Raw genomic sequence first — 22,111 nt, 5'->3', positions numbered from 1 at the left:
TTCTCAACCTGTTTATCGTTGTGGGTTGTATATGCAGCTGTCTGTGTGTTATATGGGTTGCATCCACACTATATACTACCTGTGTGGCCCTGAGGATGTTGCATGGTCCGCAGCTGTGTGCTGATTGGGCTGCAAGCAAGACACGGGTTGAGAAACACTGGCATAGATGCTACTTATGCTGACGGATGCGGTTCTCCTGTTGGCATAGGTAATGCGCCCCTCTGAGAAACAACAGCTAGGTCCACTGAAGAATTCTTCCATCAGCCTAGCACTATCTACACAGGGACCTAGATTGGCTTAACTACGTCACTCAAGTGTGGATTTTTCAAACTCCAGAGTGATGTATCTGAGTTGAACTAATTTTCTAGTGTAGATAGCACCTATTGTGGATGCAGCTATACTGGCACAGCTGTGTTTTGTACCGTTAGTAAAATCATCTCCCCTGAGCAAAACAAGCTATATTGGGAAAAGTGTGTTTTGCCAGTATAGCTGCGTCTACGCTAGGGAATTCTGCCTGCGTTCATTGCACCCTAACTGACATAGTTATGTCAGCAGAAGTGTGTACCATTAACCAGGCTAAAGACTGTAGATCTTTACTCCCGTGAGTGATCCTCATTCACATAGGTAGTCACACTTAAATCAATGGGATTACGTACATGAATAAAAATTGTTCATGTGAGTAAAAGTTTGCATTTAGGCTCCTGACTTGCATTGATTTCAATAGAACCTAGGAGCCTAAATACCCTGGTAGATCTGGGCCTGTGGTTTTTAAAAACTGAATGGACTGGATCTACATGTGTATGTGTCCTCAGAGTGCAAACTAACCATGCTAACATCCCAATTTTATTAACAGATAGGAAAAGACTGGCAATATGGCAACTGCCCAGATGCAAAGAAATTCTATGGTATGGTTCCATTTATTTAAGTGTATTTTTGGCACACTTGATTGCAGCATTAGGAATATAAAGTAATTATTTTTAGGACTGTTTTATTGCCCAAAATTACCCCTGCAGCTAATTACACTTGAAAAGAGTATTTCACATTCATATAATTTGTTCCTGTATAAACAGAAGATGTTATTCAGGTGTAGTTCTTATTGCCATAAGTAGTCTCATTGAACACAGTTGTAAAAGATCACAGGGTTCAGTTAAACACTAAGGTCCTGATACTGCAAAGAGTTAAGCATGTGCTTTATGCACAGTGAATCTTCACATTCAAGTCAATAGAACTATTTACAGTGCAAAAAGTTAGTGTTACTCTTTGCATGATTGGAGGCTATCATAATGTGATAGTGATGATGTTCAACAAGGGAAGTGAACAAGAGAAGGATGGAGATTATTTGTTGAAAAATGCTTCATGTAGGAACTAACATTAAAATAAAATAAAATAAAATTGGTAGACCTGTGTACATTTGGCTAGTGAGATAAGACATTTTATTTGTTTTCAATATTTGAAAGGCAAGTGAATGAAAATAAACCCCCCTGTATACTGGAGATTAATTCCTCTCTCTCTTTTAATTTTAGAGTGCAGTAATATTTCCTAATAAAATACGTACTGAACAGCAGTCCTTGATATTGGTGAAGAGACTCCTAGCAGTAGCAGTATCCTGCATTACTTACCTAAGAGGAATTTTTCCAGAATGTGCCTATGGAACAAGATATCTAGATGGTAACATGCTGTTTCTGAGATTCATTTGATATAAAATATTTCTCTGTTCTTGTGACAAAGAAATTTAGAGAGCTTATTTGAGCTAAATTAATTTAGTGTTGTATCTGTACTTTAGTATTGTAATTTAGTCATTTGTAATTTAGTATTGTAGCTGTAATTTTCTAACTAAAATTTGTTTGTTTGTTTGTTTGTTTAAGACCTCTGTGTCAAAATTTTGAGGGAAGACAAAAACTGTCCTGGGTCCACTCAGTTGGTGAAATGGTATGTTGATTCTATAGCATTCATAACATTATTATAACATGTCAAGTCTGAAAATTAGTTCTCTAGTCAAAGAAAAATTGTTCACTCACTGTTAATGAGTACTGGTCATCTGATGTATTTAATGCTTAGTATTTACTGTTTTGGTATACAGACTTTGCACATTGAAAAATCAGAATTTATACATTTCAGTACCATGTGATGGGCTTAACTTTCACATTTGGTTTTATGGAAAGATTTACGATCTTGGGACTCATATTAGCAAGGTATTTAAGCATGTTTGTGACCTGAAACATGTGAGTAGTCTTTTTGAAGCCAATAGGATGACTAACATTTTAAGTTATGCACATCCTTAAGCATCCTGCTGAACTGGGGTAAAACAAATTGTTGCAAAAATTATTTTCATGCCAAGAATGTGTGTCCCTATATCCACTGTTGCCTGTTCTCACAGTTCTCTCAGGACCTGATTCTTTGTTGCTCTGTGTTGTACTGGAAAAAATGACTACAATGTGGATGTAAAATGCTACCAAATCAGAATAGTACTCCTTTATGCTCACTTTTCACTGTTATAAATGACTGCCCAAAGTGCCCTCATTCTTTAGTGGTCAAGGCTGGGACACAATATTTTCATTAACATTACATCTATTGTGTTTTTCTAACTTTTAAATTTGAGGATTATGTTCTCAAGCTTGACAAAAAAGAAGAGTTCAGTTTTTAAAAATCTGTAGCTGAATATGTATTAGTAAGCATCTTGTATATATTGTGTAAGACTGGTTCTTATTCTTTTCTTCTAATGTTCCATTGGGTTATGGTAAAGTGTATGGTAAATTGATGAGTTCTGGGCTACTTATATATTTTGGTATCTCTTTAATTACATTTTACGTAAAAATATATGCAAAAGCTTTTAAATAAACATACCAAGACTACAAATTATATTGGTTTTGTGCTTAAAAGATGCATAGACTTAAGTGAAATAGTTAAACTCATCAACTGATTTATGAACACATATGTTAGTGTTTGATAATGGCAGGCATATAATTTAATTAAATTTATACTTGTTCTGTAAAGAGCCTGGTATGTTTTTGGATGTTGCAAACATTATAGTTAATTGTGTCTATTAATACAAATAAAAAGACAAAACTAATGGAATAAGCATTGTTTATTACTTCTGTATTTCATTATATAAAATTGTATTGTATAAAATTAAGAAGTATAAACACAAGAATTTCGTTTTCGTAGAATCATAGAACTGGAAGGGACCTCAAGAGGTCATCTAGTCCAGTCCCCTGCACTTGTGGCAGGATTAATTATCTAGACCATTCCTGACAGGTGTTTGTCTAACCTGCTCTTAAAAATCTCCAGTGATGGAGATTCCACAACCTCCCTAGGCAATTTATTCCAGTGTTTAACCACCCTTCTAGTTAGGAAGTTTTTTCCTAATGTCCAACCTAAACCTCCCTTGCTGCAATTTAAGCCCATTGTTTCATGTGCTATCCTCAGAGGTTAAGAAAAACAAATTTTCTTCCTCCTCCTTGTAACAACTTGTTTTTTACATACTTGAAAACTATCATCATGTCCCCTCTCAGTCTTCTCTTTTCCAAACTAAACAAACCCAATGTTTTCAATCTTCCCATATAGGTCATGTTTTCTAGACCTTTAATCATTTTTGTTGCTTTTCTCTGGACTCTCTCCAATTTGCCCACATCCTTCCTGAAATGTGGTGCCCAGAATTGGACACAATACTCCATCTGAGGTAATCAGAGCGGAGTAGAGCAGAAGAATTACTTCTCATGTCTTGCTTACAACACTCCTGCTAATACATCCCAGAGTGATGTTCGCTTTTTTTTGCAACAGCGTTACACTGTTGACTCATATTTAGCTTGTGATCCACTATGACCCCCAGATCCCTTTCCGCATTATTCCTTCCAAGGCAGTCATTTCCCATTTTGTATGTGTGCAACTGTTTGTTCCTTCTAAATGGAGTACTTTACATTTGTCCTTATTGAATTTCATCCTATTTACTTCAGACCGTTTCTCCAGTTTGTCCAGATCATTTTGAATTTTAATCCTATCCTCCAAAGCACTTGCAACCTCTCCCAGCTTGGTATCGTTCACAAACTTTATAAGTGTACTCTCTATGCCTTTATCTAAATCATGGTGAAGATATTGAACAGAACTGGACCCAGAACTGATCCCTGCGGGACCCCCTCATTATGTCCTTCCAGCCTGACTGTGAACCACTGATAACTACTCTCTGGGAACAAGTATCAGGGGGTAGCCGTGTTAGTCTGTATCTACAAAAACAACAAGGAGTCTGGTGGCACCTTAAAGACTAACAGATTTATTTGGGCATAAGCTTTCGTGAGTAAAAACCTCACTTGCATCCGAAGAAGTGAGGTTTTTACTCACGAAAGCTTATGCCCAAATAAATCTGTTAGTCTTTAAGGTGCCACCAGACTCCTTGTTGTTTCTCTGGGAACAGTTTTCCAACCAGTTTTGCACCCACCTCATAGTACCTCCATCTAGGTTGCATTTCCCTAGTTTATGAGAAGGTCAAGGTATACCACGTCTACTGCTTCCCCTCCATCCACAAGGCTTGTTACCCTGTCAAAGAAAGCTACCAGGTTGGTTTGACATGATGTTTTGTTTTGTTGGAATTTTTATGTAATCAGAAGCAAATCAAAATGGTAATTAGTAATAGACAATATTATTTGATTTTTACAGGATGTTAGGATGCTATGATGCTTTGCAGAAAAAATATGTAAGTCTTCCAGCATAATTTTGTTATATTTTAATATACTGTAACGTTGTGCATTTGTATACTTCTAATAGCTACCTCTTGTGGTTTTGGGGCTACTGTTTACAAAATAACTGCAATTTAGCCAGATGTGAAAATTAATGGCAATTCCAGGTGCTCAGCATCTCACAGGATGTGGCCCATAAGTCTTGATGGTAAAGACTTCTGCCCAGTTTATACCATCTGAGGATTTGGCACTAGATGTCTGAGATATGACTTTGGAAAAATTTCTAATGCCCTGATTCAGCAAAGCACTGAAGTCAATGGTACTTAAGCGTCTGCTTAAAGTTAAGCACATGCATATATGCTTTGTTACATAGAGATGGATGTAAACATGCTTTCCTAAACCAGGGCCCTAATTTCCACTTGTTATTTTTTTTTTAATCTGCACTATAAATTGGTATGCAGGATTATTTTATAGGTTACATTAATTTATTGTTTTTCTTTCCTTAATTACATTTTGAACAGCTAAGAATGGTTGTCCTAGCAGTAAGTATCTTTAAAATGTTTACACAGCTTTCAAAATAAGTGTATTTATATACCCTGTATTTATTTTATTTATTCTCATATTTATATTTATTTTTAAAATATAGGTCTACACTCATGCAGAAGATCCTCAGGTAAGTTTAATATAATATTTAAGGTTGACTGCTGATAGTAACATTCACATTAAAATTTGCATATACCGGCATATAGAATATTTCACATTCGGTCCAAATTCACGCTATTATTTATCTAAAGAAGTTATATCGTAACACAAGAATTGTCATACCTGATATTTAGTCCAATATCTTGTCTCTGAGAGTAACCAGCACCAGACACTTCAAAGGAAAGTGCAAAAAACCTCACAGTGGACAATTATGTAATTAACCGCCTATAAGAGGAGTTTCTTTCTTATTCTATATAGTAAATTCCATGAATTCTTTCAAGCAAAACATAATTTTACTAGCCACTAGGTGTCACCCTAGCTCTGTATGGTGTATATGACGTTTTTGGACAGTGACTAATTTGAACTAAAAATTTTCTTTAAAAAACTTCAGCTCATACTTGTGTTTTTTCTTATAATATATGGTGGCTGGAAGAGACTACTGACATTGATTTCATTTGATGGCAACAACAATTGTATAAATAAGCTGTGCATAAAAAAAGTCAGAATGAATCATTATGACATTAGAAAGCTATAATCCAGTGGTATTCAACCTGTGTGCTGCATGTGGCCCCGTTAGCACACAGCTGTAGCCCAGCTATGTGCTAAAGGCCGCTTGGCCTGTGGTGTCGGGGGTGCAGGCTGCCCCATCGCCTGGTGCGATGGGGTCCAGGCCATGGCTGCCCGGCCGAGCCTGGGGTCCTGGCTGCTCTGCCCTGCATAGTGGAGTCCAGGGTCGGGGCTGCCCTGCCCCACATAGTGGGGTCCGGTTTCAGGGCTGCCCTGCCCGGCCCCGTCTAGCGGGATCCAGGCTTGGGGCTGTCCTGCTGCCCGGCAGGGTCCGGGCTCAGGGCTGCCGTATGGCGGGGTAGGGGCTGCCCTGTGGCCCCATGTCTGGGGTCTGCTGCTGGTCCCACTCTGTGGAGGGTGTTGGGCATGGGGTCTGCTGGGTGGGTTTAGAGGGGAGGGGGGCGCTGTGGTTCTCAACCTGTGGCCCAGGTAACACTGCGGCCCACAATGATAAATAGATTGAGAACCACTTCTCTATAATCCATGGAAATGTCATTGTAATGATGGATTATAACTTTTGCTTGACATGTAGACATCAGTTTAAAAAGCATGCAAGGCTAGTATATTTCCGAAAATAGGAAACAATGTTGTATTTCACTTCTTAACAATTGATACTGTATGTGTTAGATCCATAATTACTATGTTTTGTGTTTAGACAGTTACAGAATGTTATCAGTTCAAATTCAAATACACCAACAATGGGCCGGTAATGGATTTCACCAGGTATTGTCCTCCTGGTTTTTCTCTGCTATGCAATTAACAATATCTTTCTATAACAGGTTGAGCTAACATATTGGTGTAATTTTTTATCTGTTGTTTGATTTTGGAAGCTGAATCTTAAGATGAAGTTCAGTAAGGAAACATACTTTCCAGCTGTACCAATCTTGAATGTACATTATCATTTTAGCAGGATATATTACTTAGTACTCTAGTTAATGTACAGATTTCACAGTGCCCTCTATCTGCCCTTTCTGGTTTCCCCTACACAAGTGTGCACACACAGAGATGTTTTGGGGTTAGTACTTTTTAAAAAGTGCTGTCTAGATTTAGGAATTTGCATATATTAAGACAAATAATTAAAAATGTAGAAAGTAGGGCTGTCAATCGCAGTTAACTCCAAAAAATTAATCGCGATTAATCGCAGTTTTAATCACACTGTTAAACAATAGAATACCAATTTAAATTTATTAAATGTTTTGGATGTTTTTCTGCATTTTCATATATATTGTATTCTGTGTTGTAAATGAAATCAAAAAGTGTACAAAAACAAAACAATGTAAAACACTTTCAGAAGTGGTGTGCCGAGTCTTCATTTATACACTCTAATTTAAGGCTTGGCGTGCCAGTAATACATTTTAACGTTTTTTAGAAGGTCTCTCTATAAGTTTATATATTATATAACCAAACTACAGTGTTATGTAAAGTAAACAAGGTTTTCAGAATGTTTCAGAAGCTTTATTTAAAATTAAATTAAAATGCAGATCTTATCAGTTTAGTGTGATCCTTGCCCTTGCTTTTCCTTGCTGAGTTTTCCGATGTCTGGCATATATTTGGATACTTTAAGCTGCACACAGGCTTCTGAGTGATCAGCTGTTAACCGGCTGGCAGGAGGTCAGCGGTTGGAATCCCAGGTCGGCAGTTGAGGTGAGTGGAGCTGGCGGCTGGTAGGGCTGAGTAGGGCCGGAGGCCTGGACCCTGTCTGGCAGGGGGCCTGCACTGGAACTCCAACCGGAAGCAAGGTGAGTGGGGCTGTGGCGGGGACCCCGACTGGCAAGGGGCCAGCAGCCGGAACCCCAGAGCAGCGACTGAGCGGCTCAGCCCGCTGCTGCTCTGGGGTTCCAGCCACCAGCTCCTGCCAGCCGGGGCGCTGAGTGGGACCGGCGGTGGGACTCCAGCTGGCAGAAACCCCAGAGTGGCAGTGGGCTGAATGGCTTAGCCCGCCGCCGCGTGCCATCAATAATCGGCTCGCATGCCACCTTTGGCACGCGTGCCGTAGGTTGCCAACCCCTGATGTAAAACTTCAGAGCCTACAGGTCCACTCAGTCCTCCTTCTTGTTCAGCCAGTCGCTAAGACAAACAAGTTTGTTTACATTTAGAGGAGATAATGCAGCCCTCTTCTTAGAATCACAGACGATTAGGACAGGAAGAGATCTCAGGAGGTCATCTAGTCCAACTCCCTGCTCAAAGCAGGACCAACCCCAACTAACTCATCCCAGCCAGGGCTTTGTCAAGCTGGGCCTTAGAAACCTCTAAGGATGGAGATTCTACCACCTTCCTAGGGATTTGATGATATCCTTAAGTTCCTGGGTAAATTGTAGTGTAGGGTGGCCCTCTCTGATTTCTTCATAGTAGATGGTGTTGGAGAGTTATTGGCTGGCCTCGTTAATGTAATCATCATGGTTGAGAACTATGATGGGGCCCCCTTTGTCTGCTGGTTTGATCAGTATCTGGTTGTTAGAGTTCAGGGACTGTATAGTTGTCCTCTTGGCTGTGGAGAGATTGTGGTGGATGTGATGTTTGTTAAAGATTTCATAGTCAATTTTTTCTCTAAAGCAATCAAGTAATGATCAAGAGTGTGATCTGCTCTATTGTGTCTAGTCATAATTCTTTTTTCTTATGATTGTCAGTGGGGACATGGTAATTGTGAATGGTGTCATCACTGTTGTGAAAGAATTCTTTGAGATGACGGTGGAAGAATTCTTCTAGTTCTCCACATGTTAGTATTGTATCAGGTGCTGTGGTGGGGCAGAAGTTCAGTCCCTTGGAGAGTACAGCAAATTCAGCTCCAGTGAGGGGTGGTCTTGGTAAACTGATGAAGTCCAGGTGTTGTGTAGTACTGTCCAGGTTTCTCCGGAGCTCTCTGTGGCTCGAAAGCATGTCGCTTTCATCCACAGAAGTTGGTCCAATAAAAGCTATTACCTCACGCACCTTATCACTCTCATAACCTGGGACCGACATGGCTACAATTACACTCATACTATACTATAAATATTGTTTGAAAAACTCTTACCCTCCAATATTAAAGAGAAAGAAACTGGTACATTTCAAGACTCCAATCCTACAGATGTGTACACACATACTTAACCTTATGCACTGTGAATAGTGCTATTGACTTGATTGGGACTACTCATAGTTTGTAAAGTTCAGCATATGTGAAGTCTTTGGAGGACCAGGGACCAAGTATGTTAAATGAATGAGCAGCTTGTTTCCTGGGGGGGGGGAGAGCACTGGGAGATTTGTGTTAAATAAGTGCTTTCTGACCTATCTGTCCTAATCCTCAAAGGAAACCTGCACAACTCTTTCAAAAGATGAGACTGGGAGCTTAAGTTCATAACTCTGCTAAAAATCATGGACTGAACAGAGACACTGGATTTATGGCTTATTACAACAGTCTGTAACCCACTAACACCACCTTTTTTGTCCGATGACTATAGATCGGTCACTCTACTTTGGTCCCTTAGAATATGTGCTAACTAGTCATGCTAAGCAATTTGTTCCGCCTTGCATTTTGCTGTGACACTGATTCAGAGTACCTTTCCCCGACCTGAAGAAGAACTCTGTGTGGCTCAAAAGCTTGTCTCTCTCTCCAACAGAAGTTGGTCCAATAAAAGATATTCTTTCACCTGCCTTTTCTCTCTAATAAAGTACACTAGTCGGTTTCATAACTAGTTGAAGCCCCTGATTTAGGACTTGATCCTAAAATGTGCTGAGAATGCACAAATCTAATTTACTTTATGAAGATTTACATAGCTAATAGTGTGATATTCGCTTGCCTGAAATATTTATAGTAACTTATAAGTAATTAACGGTATATTTATAACATTAGAAACAATTTTGTTCACATAAAAGATCTGAATACTTTGTTCATCCCTAGTAAGAATAAAGGAAATGATTCCAACATCACAAGTACAGACACCAAGAAAGCAAGTATCCTCCTCATTCGTAAGATTTATGTTCTGATGCAGAATCTGGGCCCGTTACCTAATGATATCTGCTTGACTATGAAGCTTTTTTATTATGATGAAGGTACTGTTTCCACATTATCTTGATTTATCTAGTGTATAAATAAATACTTTTAAATGATTGAAACAGCATTTTATATAATTTTTATGAATGTTAAAGCTAAACAGATGTTAGCTTTCTCATATGTGTTTACCTCTGCATAGTCCTGGATTTTCAGAGTTCTTGGGGTAAAATCTTGGCCATATTGAAATCATTGGGAGATTTGCCAATGACTTTAGTGGTATCAAGATTTCACCTTAGATATTTAAAAACTGCAACTCATTATGTTCATTTGGAATTAAAACTGTGAGAAATTTGACTGTATGAAAATTTCATACAAGCATTCTGAACATGATGCATTTTTATTAAGGAAAACGCAGGAGTGTATTTCAAAGGTTTAAACAAGCCAAACTCTTGATGGGAAAGTTAGACCTAGTTTTGTATACCACTTAAATGGCTTTTGTAACTTAATTTTTTTAAATATATCAGTTTTAGACCAGTAATTTTTTTTTCAAGGTTATCTTTTTGTGCATATTAAATGTTCTAATCAGATTCTTTTCTATTGTATAGAAAAATAGGTTTTATTTAATACAAACTGAATATGGAATATAAAAAATGGAACAAAAATAAATAAAAAGACTGTGTTTTGGAGTAACACTCTTTGTTCAAAAGGGAAAAAAATCTGTTTCATTCAGATACTTGTAAAACATTTTTTCCCAAGACTAAGAACACACTTCAGCATATAACAGTATATTTCATTAATTATTTTATGCAGTTACACCACCTGATTACCAGCCTCCTGGTTTTAAAGAGGGTGATTCTGACACAATGATATTTGAGGGGGAGCCTATTTACCTAAATGTGGGTGAGGTGCCAACCCCTTTTCATATGCTGAAAGTTAAAGTGACAACTGAGAGAGAACGAATGGAAAATATTGATAAAAACATGCTAAAGCAAGGAGACTCTAAGGTGCCTACGCAATTAATCAGACTGGACAAAGATAATCCAGAAGAACAGAACCAGCAAATAAATGTAAGGACTCAGGCGTTGCTACATGCTATTTATATTTAAAATGTTTTACAATTTGAACTCTCTTGAAAAGAGTCAGTTTTATATTGTCCACTACTGCAAAGTTTTAATAAAACATTCAGTTGCCAAAGATATTCAAATAAAATTACATATAGTCATTTTAGATTTTTTCTCTTCTTAATTTTACTGCTCAGATCGGAGCAATCAGTTTATTTTTATTTTCGTAATAGAGATCTACATTGAACTAGTGCAACATGATGGTGCTGATGGGCTGCAGTATCTTTAGTATGAAATCCCATGCAATGTTTCATAAAATGGAAGGGAGTACATGATAGTCATGGGGTTCTGGATAAATTCCAACTCAGTTATATTATGTCTATAAATCATCTCCCCAGTTATTTTAATTGAACAAAAAGAACAGGAGTACTTGTGGCACCTTAGAAACTAACAAATTTATTAGAGCATAAGCTTTCGTGGACTACAGCCCACTTCTTCGAATGCATATAGAGTGGAATAAATATTGAGGAGATATATATACACACATACAGAGAGCATGAACAGGTGGGAGTTGTCTTACCAACTCTGAGAGGCCAATTAATTAAGAGAAAAAAAACTTTTGAAGTGATAATCAAGATAGCCCAGTATAGACAGTACTCCTGTTCTTTTTGTGGATACAGACTAACACGGCTGCTACTCTGAAACCTGTTAATTGAACAAGTTATTCTTCATTTTATATCCTAAACTGATATATAGTGTTACTAGCATTGGTAAATTTTGTGCAGCATCGTAGAAGTAGGTGGGAGATTAAGTGTCTAACTTTGGATTTCCTTGCTATATAGGGCATTGATCCTGCAAACACTTATGCCTATGATTAACATAAGTGAACTTAATGAACTAGTCACATTAATAATGTTATTCACATGCATAACCATTTGCAAGATTGGGGCCTAAACGCGAGGAATTATTATTTGTAATCCTGAGCACAGACTAAACTTTTTTTTGTGGAAAAATAGCTGTGCCATATTTAAAGTTGCAGCAAAGTTTTTATTTGACAGCAACCTTAGCAAAAACTAAGGCAGATTAACTTCCCACAGGCATGGAATGTATGACAATCACATGTGCCCAACTGTTGATACTTGAGTGTAAGAGGTTGCCATTAAAGTTTTAAGCTGAATACAGATTGGTATCAGTTGCAGATGGAAGTGAATATCTCATGGAGTGTTGGAGTGTGTTATTGGCAGTTTTGTAGGCAATATAAAAGTGGCAAGGAATATAAGAAAAATTCCCTTAACTTCCTATTTACATGTTTTAAGATTTTGGGTGGATGTCCTGATCACTAAGCTAAGGTTTTGTGTTAATAATTACACAATGCCATGATTGAAGACCTGGGCCCTCCTCCTAGCAGTTTAGAGCCAAATCTAATTAGCTCAGTTCAATGTTTTTATATGATTATTTTTATTCCATTGAGAATCCAATACTTTTTAAATTTTATATCTTCTTTTTTTATATAGGAAGATTTTGTGGCAGATAATAAAATGGAAGTTCAGAAAAATGCAAATACATCTGTAAAAGTTGGAGGTAATAAGTATACAGTTCAGGACAGCTCAGCTCTTGCCACCTGGTTCCTATGTTGCTGAAATGAGAAGTAGACTATGTAACATATAGTACTATACTCCGTTTTACACACACTATTATCCCTTTTGATCCACAGGATAGCCAAAGTTCAGAGCCCTATATGTTGTTTCCATTAGGAGAAGAAATTGATTATAGAGCCCCGGATTTTCTTGATGCAATCTTGTTTATTTACAAACGTTATACATAAAGTCCTGTTTCCCTGAACTCAGTAGGAATTAAACAGCAGGAGACAATTCCTTTGCTTTCTGTTCAAAACTTGCCTTTCCAGCCAGCATTCTATTTGCCAAAAGATTTTTCTCATAGCTTTCTCTTAGGGCCACATTACCAACACTTCTGTACTGTCTGCTTGGCTTTCTTGCTCTCTCTCTCTCTCTCTCTCCAGCTTGGCCCACATGATTCAGCTTCTACTCAATTTTTTTCCATTTGCCTGTGTTTTGGGTGCTACTGCTGTTGTTTCAGCCACCTGGACGAAAGTTGGTGGTTATGCCCTGATTATAACAAGGTTAAGCTCAACCCACAACAATACTAGTAATATATTTGCTATGCCTTTCTTTTATGTCACTGGTTTATTTTACGAAGTTTTGCATGCTGTTGTCAAATGCACTTTTCATTTTTTTTGTTCTGAATTTTTGCTGTGCTCTATTTATATCTTATCAGTTAAAATAGGTTAAATATTTAGAATAGAAGAGACTACATCCCTTGAGATTTTATCTAAAAAAATACTTTCCCCCCTGAAACATTACAGAAGTAAAACAGACAACTACCTGTTATTGCAAATTTGTGATCCAGAATTCTTGGCACATAGCATAAGGGCCAAATCCTGCTTCCATTTCAGTCGATAGGAGCAGGGTTTTTAGCTCTAACATTTTAATCGTGAAATCAGTTCAGCAGAAATTTGTCAGCTCTGGTCATGAGTTTTCAACAGTCTGACTATAACAAGACCCAGGGCCCGATCTGTAATGTTTAATTTCTCAGTTAGTCCTTATTAATGTGAGTGAATTCATTGGGACTGTTAGTAAGGACTACTTACAAGTTTGCAGAATCAAGCCCACAGATTTTAAGGGTATTTTATATAAATCTGTGTTACATAGACATAAGTGTGTCTCTTTACGTGCCTGTTTGCAATAACAGGATATAGTGAGCCTGATTCTCATTTATACTAATGCCCCTTCACTGTCAGTGTAAAGGGGCTTTCATGTAAATGAGAATGAGGCCCAGTGAGCTAAAGACATGAGGCCCAGTAAATCCCGCTAATGTTAATAGTTACTTCCATGCACAGATGGGAGACTAGAGCCTTTTCCAAGTGTCTGGCTATCCTGGCTGTCACATTTATTAGATGCATATCACGCTGATGTCTGAAAACAAAAATGTAAAAATGCTGTTAATTTAATATTAGAACTTGTTTTAACAAACCTTTCACAGAATTAAGTTTAACTTGTGAAGAAAATGAACTTACGAGGTCTGAAGAAAGCCAGAATAAACCTGTTTCTAATTCTCAGGTATAAAAGCTATATTCTCTTCCAGTCTTACTCTTAAAATACTTTTCCTAGGGTTTTGTGAAGTTTCTTTATTATTCAAACTAACATTTTGAATTTTGAGACCTCTTGAGCAATTATTTAATGTTCGGGAACTTCCATCAACAACCACTTAGAACCATCTGGCAAAATTTTCATTTTATTTGGCTTTAATTTTATTAAATTAATGTGACATCCATAATAGTCATTTAGCTTTGGTAGAAATCTCTGCTTTTAAATGTTGATGGAAGCCTAAGGTAAATCTGGGTATTGTAATAATGACCATTCTTATTGTACTCTCTGAAAACAACACTGAGAGTAGTAACATGTAAATACAGAATAGGAGTACTTCTGTTACAGATCCTTGAGGCTCAAATGCAAATTGACCCCTTGGTAATAGCCAGGGACTGACTATAACTGAAAAAAATTGAGGCACTGATTCAAGCACTGGTACTTACGCACATGCCTTCAATAGGACTACTTCTGCTTAAAGTTAAGCACGTGCTTAAGTACTGTGATGGATTGGGGCAAACAAGCACTTGGCATCTTGCAGGATTGAGCCCTTTGTGTCCTAATTTGCCTCTTAATCCTAAGAGAATTCTTATTTTGAAATAATACTAATTTTCCATTTTAGGTTGATCAGTTAGCAATTAAGACATCTGAACTTGATGTGTCAGAGGGCAGGACAAGAAGTGGAAAAATATTTCAGATCAACACAGTCAGTAGCTTTTTTTTTTTTTCTTCCAAATACAGAATGAAATCATGTGCTTAAATACAATGTACAGTCCAGGATTGAAATTCCGGTCCCATTGACTTCTTTGGGACCAGGATTCACTTCAGAGTTTTGGTTTTTTTAGCTCTTTTTATTTTAGGAATATGAACAACACTTTTGTATTCCTAATGTAAAAAAGTGAATGCCTAGTTCTAAAAATTACTTTAGTGTTTGGTTTTTAATTGTATAGTTTCAGAGGGATTCGTGAGGATTTATTTGTATTCTTTCCTTGGCCGTGTTCTCTGCCAGCCTAATTCCATGTGCTGCAGTGGACCTATGCTAGACGAGAACTTAATCCAGTGTATTGTTTCATATCTCTTATAAAATACTGGGCCAGAATTCTAATCACAGATGTGTGATTTGTACATGTCTTGAAAAATCCATTATTCCTTGCTTATTCATGCTTATGTGTGGTAGCTAAATTTTTGAAATCTACTCCACCTACATGGCACCTGAGTATCTGGGCTTTACAGAAGTGGAACAGGAGGAGTTTTGGGGGGTGAAAACCTCAAGCCACCCTCAGCCCAGGAGCAGTACAGGGCTGCTCTGTGGTCCATGTGCCCTTCCCCTCTCAGTGGCTATGAGCCTATGGGCTGAAATAGTATCCTTAGTCCCCTGCACCAGTTTGTAAGGTTTAGGGGGACACTTGATCCATGTAAACATGGATTCTTTGGTCCCTTTACTGCCCGGAGTCCCTTGCAGCCTTCTGCTCTGGCCTTATGGGGCTGGTATAGAAACGCTTTCCACAGTGGACAGGGGGTACATAAATATGCCTGCATGGCCCCCTGTATAGCTCTTGTATATGGATTACTTTTCCTCATAAGAGTTCTGGGACAAATGCTGCCAGTCTCAGTAAATAAAGAAGTAGCCTTCATCATTTACAGTCAAGAGAGGAAATTACATGTCAAGGCAAAGAAAAATCAGGCCTTCCCTGTCCCAAGTCTGAAAAGCTCTTCATCAATGTTTAACACAGGTTAGGGAACAGCCATAGCATCCGCAGTGTGCTGCTTTGTAGCTGTCTGCAGTCGTCTTCTAAAACTAATAGTTAATTTCTTTCTGTAAAGGTTGGTGAAAATCAGGCTCAGGAACATTCCAAAAATCGTTTAGTAGCTACGTGTTCTAAAGAAACCCAGAAGAGAAATTGGTCTGAGTCTGGAAAACTTGTAAGTTTTAAAGTTGCATGCAGAAAGCAAAAGGATTTGTTGTTATATTTTGTGCATTTGGTGACAAGCATTGAATATCTCTAAATGGAAAATAAAATACATAATATAAAACAAAAAGGTCTGGTGATTTTTCAAGATGCTGTTTATCACTATACCAGTTTTAAATGAGCATTCTCTAATCCCACCCCGAAACCTCATTCAGTATTTTTGTTATTAGGTATACAGAATAAGAAAGGGAAATAAATACATAGTTACTACTTCTGTATTTGTCTGTGGAAAAAAACCTTTTATTATTACTATTTAAGGTTAAAGATATACAAACATAATTACTTTAGATAAGAAAGAACACAACAAGTTAAGAAAAGACTTATTTTATACTTAAATAAACCAGAAGTAACTCCATTGAAGTCAGTGGAGTTAAATGAGTGAAAACTAATGTAAGTGTAATCGGAATCAAACCCTGTGTCTTGACAGGTTGATGATGTGCAGTACCTACTTGACATTAGCTTTAGATATTAAAGTGGAACTTCTGAGAAAATTTCACTTGCATTTGAAGCAGCGTCACAAAGGAGCCTTTACCCTTAGATCATAAATAACTTTTAACCTCCTTTCAATAGTGCATGAGAAAGTTCTTGTATTTTAACTGATTACTATCAAAATATTATCCCAAGCTTTGCAATCCTGAGCACAAATGTCATTGTAAGGATTGGATATTCTTAGCACTGCTTTATGTTTCATATAGCTAATTCTTGTTATGAAGTTCATTTTCCATGTTAAGATACCTAACACAACTGAAAGAGCCATGGTTTGTGAAATACAGGGAACTGAAATGCAGTCTGTATTTTCTCTTGGTAGGTTCATCAGTATGAACTCTCCTCTAGTCAAGATACACTGCCAAAAAGGAGAAAATTTAGTGAACCAAAGGAGCGGTTTTAGATATCACCTCCCTGCTGTTTATTTGTAGAATTCTTCTCAATATAGCTTTCATTTGGCATTTAATATGAAAATTGTTAATATTAGAGATAATTTAAGGTTCTTTATTTGTTTTTATATGCAGTCAAACACAGAATTTATACACAGGAAAAATTCTGACAAGAGAGGCCCCAATTTTTGCAAATTGAAAGTTATTTTTTAAAGGGGGTTGTATTCCAGTCTAGAAGAATAGACAGGACATAACTATTCATCTGATCTGAGAAAAAACTTTTTAAGCAAGAAGATTTTTAGCGAAGCCTTCAGTAACACCTTTTCTTTAGAGATTTTGCTGAAATCCTATTGGTGTACAATGTATACTCTTGGAAGTGAAACTATGCAAAGTTTCCACTGGTGTCTTTTCCTGGACCATACGCAGAAGCTTAAGAATTTTTTGTTCAGAACATGCCTTATGGACTGAACATGAAAACTAAAATCTCAACTGGAATTTTGAGTTTTGGTAGAATTACATCAGGAAATTTTGGTTAAGAAAATTGTGTAGTCATTCTATAATAATACTATAGCGTCTCTTTTTTTTTTTTATCATTTCTAACAAGCAAACTTCAGGTGGTTTGATTGTGTTCATTTCTCCCATTGGTACCTCACCCAAGCTTAAAAAAGAAAAAACAGCATTCACATCTTTAGTTCCTAATTTTGAACTGAAATGTAGGAATCCATATGCAGCTCTGAGGCCAGATATATATAACAGCTAAATGTTCTCACGTTGTGTGTGCCAGGCAGCCAAGTACAGTAGTGCCAATTATAACAGGCTATAACTAAATATCTGAAATAGAGACAGCTCAGCTTTTATGTATGTGAAATGATTAATTGCAGCTGTCAGAAACAGTGCCATTGCATGTTTTTTCAAAAAAATAAATTTGGTTTGCTCTTTATAACTTTAAATCCACTGGAATAATGCTCTTTATAAATACAGGTAACAACTACTGCTATCTTTGGATTAGATGTGAATAGCTAAACATTCCTGTCCTTGAATTTTAACTTTTAAACTAAGAATATCTTCTTATCCTATTTCCTAATTAAAACAATGTTATTTAATAATTTGTGACTGTATATTTGTTAAATATAATGACCCATCAATTTGACTTAAGTAGATGATTGACTTTTTTAATGAAAAGTTCATAAAGGCTGAGGACTTTCACTTTGTGTGTGTTGCTTGTTTTAGTCTGCCGGTTTTACAGCCCAAATAAAATATATATTGTTGAAGAAAAATTGCCTCTCTACATAGTTCTGTTTGTTTTATTTTAAGAGGAAAAATCACAGGATCTGAATGTATTTGAGAGCAATTTAATGGAAAACATTAGTAAAAATATCATTTTATAGATTTTGCATAATAATGTGGAATGATGCAATATGATTCCTACAATTATTTGCATTCTAAAAAAACCCAAAACCAAACAGACACACCCCTGTCTCCTTTCCTATTCTCCCATTTCCCACGTGTAATACTCCCTGGTTCAGACTTTACCTGTCACACCTCAGGAATTCTGCTGTCCTCCACCTGGAGGTCAGACCTATGCTGCAGTTTTAAAGGAGAACCCCTGCTTACCCATCTTCAGCTTAGATTTGTGCTTTAATATTAGGGCATAAATAGTACCTGCTAAGCCTTGTTTGTTTCAACCAGAGCAATTTGTATGCACAGATGAACACATTCCAAGTATTCATAATATATCAGGAGTTGCAGTAGAGTTCCTTGTGTAGGGCTGAATTAAGAAGGTTCCTAAATGCAAAATGCGATTTTTGCATGCCATTTGTGTGTTGGATAGAGAGAGACAGGTTCATCTGTGCAGATGATGGCTGGAGGCATTGTCTGCGAAAAGCCTGCACGTGATCCTGGTTGCCATTGGGTGTATTCTATGCTGTCTTCTTCCCCCAACCTCTCAGTGGTGTCCACTGTGCAGAAGTTATGGATGGCAGCACTCCCATCCCTGCCAGACACACCTCTTCTGGACCATTCAGTGCTGCTGGTTCACTAGTCCCTGTCCTCCAGTACTACAACTGGGTAATACATAGACGTGTGGAAGCTTTCTGTATTATTTGCCACCTTAACACAGCCCTATGGGGGCAGCCAAAATCTGGAGCTCACATCAGGAAATTCAGACTTTCCAAGGCTCCTTTAGAGGGAATGGGAAAAGCTCCCCAGCCATAATCCTCAGGAGGAACAAAGAGTTCAAACTTCACAGCAAGTATCAAATTAATCCCCCTGCAATACCAGAAACCAATTAACCTAAGTAACCTTGAACAGGGGAATAAAGTTAGCTGGAAGAGCTGACCATAATTCCTCCTAAGGTACAGAACAGCCACTTCTAAAACTGTTTAATAGAAAATACGTTGACAGTAACAAACCCGATCCTTTAGATTTGTTCTGTTTAATTCTGAAATGTAACTAACAGGCTCCTGACACGTTGCAAAGATGTGTGGATACTGGTTCTATTTCCTATAGTGTTGATGACCTGTTGAATCTGCAACTAGCTTTGAGTCCCAGGGCAGTCAGATGTTCACTACTTACTCCTGACGATATTCTGTGCCAAAAAAATTAAAATTCTGTGCACAATATTTTAAAATTCTGCAAATTTTATTTGTCAAATAAATGTGGAGGCTCCAGAATGGCACCGGGGAACACAGGCCACTGTGTTAGCCAAAACATACCAATACCGTGTGCTTCTTATAAGCATAACAACTATGCAGCTCTTCCCCCCCCCCCCCAACCCCCCAGGTCACGGACTCAGTGGTAAAGCTGAACCCAACCCTGAAAGCCCAAGGACAAGGCCTGCCCCAGAAACACCGCAGGGCCCTGCCCCTCCATGCCAGGTGCACCAGGTGTGGGCAGGCAGGCTCAACAAGGCAGGATCCAGGTGAGGGTTGAGAGGGTTCTGTGTGGGGCAATCTGGGTGTGGGCAGCTCATTGGGGAATCCGGGTGTGGGAAGGATCTGGATGCACCATTTGGGGGAGTCTGGATCCAACAGTAATGGGACTCTGCAGGGGGGTCCGGGTGAAGGTTGTTGGGGCTCAGCAAGGGGGTCTGGGTAGCGGAGGGCTTGGGCGGGGGGGTGTCCAGATGCTGGGGGTGTGGGGCTCAGTGGGATGGGGTCCAGGTGCAGCTGGTTGGGGCTCAGATCTGGGTGTGAGTAGCTCATCAGGGTGGTCCAGGTGCAGGGGGAGTGGGGCTCATCGGGGGGATGGTCAGGGCATGAGGGGGTCTGGATGCATGGGGGTTGGGTAGATGGAGAGGCAGCTCCCTTTACAGGGATCCCTCCCACTGCAGCTGAGGAGCAATGGGTGCAGGAAGTGGGGGCAGGGGGGGGAGTTTCCAGAGCTTCCTGCAGCTGGAGCGGAAATCTGGGGGTGGGTCTGACCCGGTCCTGGCTGCCATGCCGGGGAACAGAAAGTCCCATCCTCCCCAGCCCAACTGGGACTAGCAGCTGAACCCAGCACAGTGTAGGAGCCACCAGCCAGGTCTTCCCCAGTCCTGCCCCCTGCCTCACAGTGATTTACCTCTCTGCCGGCTGCCCTGGGCACCCAAAACATATTGCTGGGGAGGGGCACATGACTACTCTTGTGGCTTCCCTGTCAGAAAGTCATTTTTCTGCAGGGAAGCAAAGAAATCTGCAGGGGACATAAATTCTGCACGTGTTTTCCCCAGGAGTATCTACTGCAGGTAGACAGCCAACCAGCACTGTATTTATTATGTGTATCTTGACCCCACCCAAGATCAGAATGCCACTCTGCTAGGCACTGTACAAACAGAGTAAGAGTCCATGCCCCAAACAGCTTACCATCTAAACTGACAAGAGAGACAGAGGGCTGGGGGAATCGGACAGTCCCATACAAGCAGAGTGAATAATGTGATGGTCACAAATGTGCGATAATTTTTTTGTTGGTTTCTCTTTTTTTTGAAAGGTGGAAGAGGGTTGTTGAGAGGGAATTAGAGAGGAAGGGGGGGCAGGAGGGCGAGGGTCAAAGGAAAGGAAGGGGAGCAGGGGCAGTGAGACTGAAGTGGGGAGACCAAAGGGGTAGATGGGAGGGAGTGGGACATTCCTACGTACTGCTGGTCTCTGCTCCAGCCAGCTGAGCTTCTGGGTGGCCCCTCAGTTTCTTTTGTACCCAAGCTCATGTGGGGAGAGGGTGGGCGCTGATGCCCCGAAACAGGACTCTTCCCTGCACACTTCTGTGTCTGGGGGTAACCCTAGTTGAGTCTCAGCTCCCCTCTACCCCCTGTGGTATGCCATCACGGGGTTTCTTCACATGGTCCTATTCCCAAAGCTCTTCTGTGTTCAAGAATTAAAAGAGCGAGAGAGAGACAAGACAGTGCAACATTCGATCTTTAATCCTTCCTCCCCATATACTGTTTTCGGTCATCAAACAGGCCCTGAAAGTGGAGTTCTCCAAGTTCCTACACATAATCACACTTTAGTGCCCGTATTTATGGTAACAAAAACTACCCCCAGGCCTCAAGGGTTTTTCCGCTGAGTGCCTTCCACATATAATTGATAGGAAGAGCGAAGTTCCTAGTGGACTTCATACAGCCTCTTGTGCTTCACTCAAACAATTTTTTCCCCAAGAGTTCCTACAGAAGGGGGTTTTCCCTCTTGCCATCTTAATATGCTTATGAATAAGATATGGGATGAAGAAAGGAAAATACTTTAAAACACAATATTGTTCTGATGGTGAAAACTACTGAAAAGATGGCACATTTTAAATAGCCAACCAGTTGTAATTTACCATACAGCAGAACTTTGCTTCAATTTTCTATATTCCTGTGGACAGGGATTTGCCAATCGTTTGCAGAGGGATTTGTACATTTATCACAGCACATTCATTCATAGTTCAGTGGAGTGAGCTAGGTGAGTGGGATTTAATTGACAAACAGCTAATTTTAACCTCAGACTTTGCTAATTTTGTAGATGGCTTTAACAAGATTTATCTCCCAAACATTTTTTACAGCCAAGACTCCCCTTTCTGTCTCTCGTTCTGCTGTCCACATGATCTCAAAACAGAATCTGTCCATTGAATACTACATGGCTGAAATGTAGTGAAACGCTATAATCAAAATGCTGGATGACAAATGC

The 22,111-nt window shown here is 39.0% G+C and overlaps 1 protein-coding gene across 1 annotated transcript; it reads left to right on the top strand.

Annotated features, from left to right (window-relative positions):
• Positions 1–872: 872 nt before the first annotated feature.
• HORMAD1 (HORMA domain containing 1) lies at positions 873–16,990 on the top strand. Its single transcript, XM_054011292.1, has 14 exons — positions 873–905; positions 1,524–1,668; positions 1,866–1,929; positions 4,651–4,687; positions 5,192–5,212; positions 5,317–5,343; positions 6,595–6,662; positions 9,814–9,965; positions 10,717–10,973; positions 12,482–12,548; positions 14,028–14,104; positions 14,754–14,837; positions 15,956–16,054; positions 16,910–16,990. The coding sequence occupies exons 1-14, from the start codon at positions 873–875 to the stop codon at positions 16,988–16,990; spliced, it is 1,212 nt and encodes a 403-aa protein (XP_053867267.1).
• Positions 16,991–22,111: the final 5,121 nt, after the last annotated feature.

Source organism: Malaclemys terrapin, chromosome 21 (assembly GCF_027887155.1).
Source record: "Malaclemys terrapin pileata isolate rMalTer1 chromosome 21, rMalTer1.hap1, whole genome shotgun sequence".
Classification (NCBI taxonomy): Eukaryota; Metazoa; Chordata; order Testudines; family Emydidae; genus Malaclemys; species Malaclemys terrapin.
The sequence above is the reverse complement of the archived record's forward strand: the minus strand, read 5'-3'. Positions and strand labels throughout refer to the sequence as shown.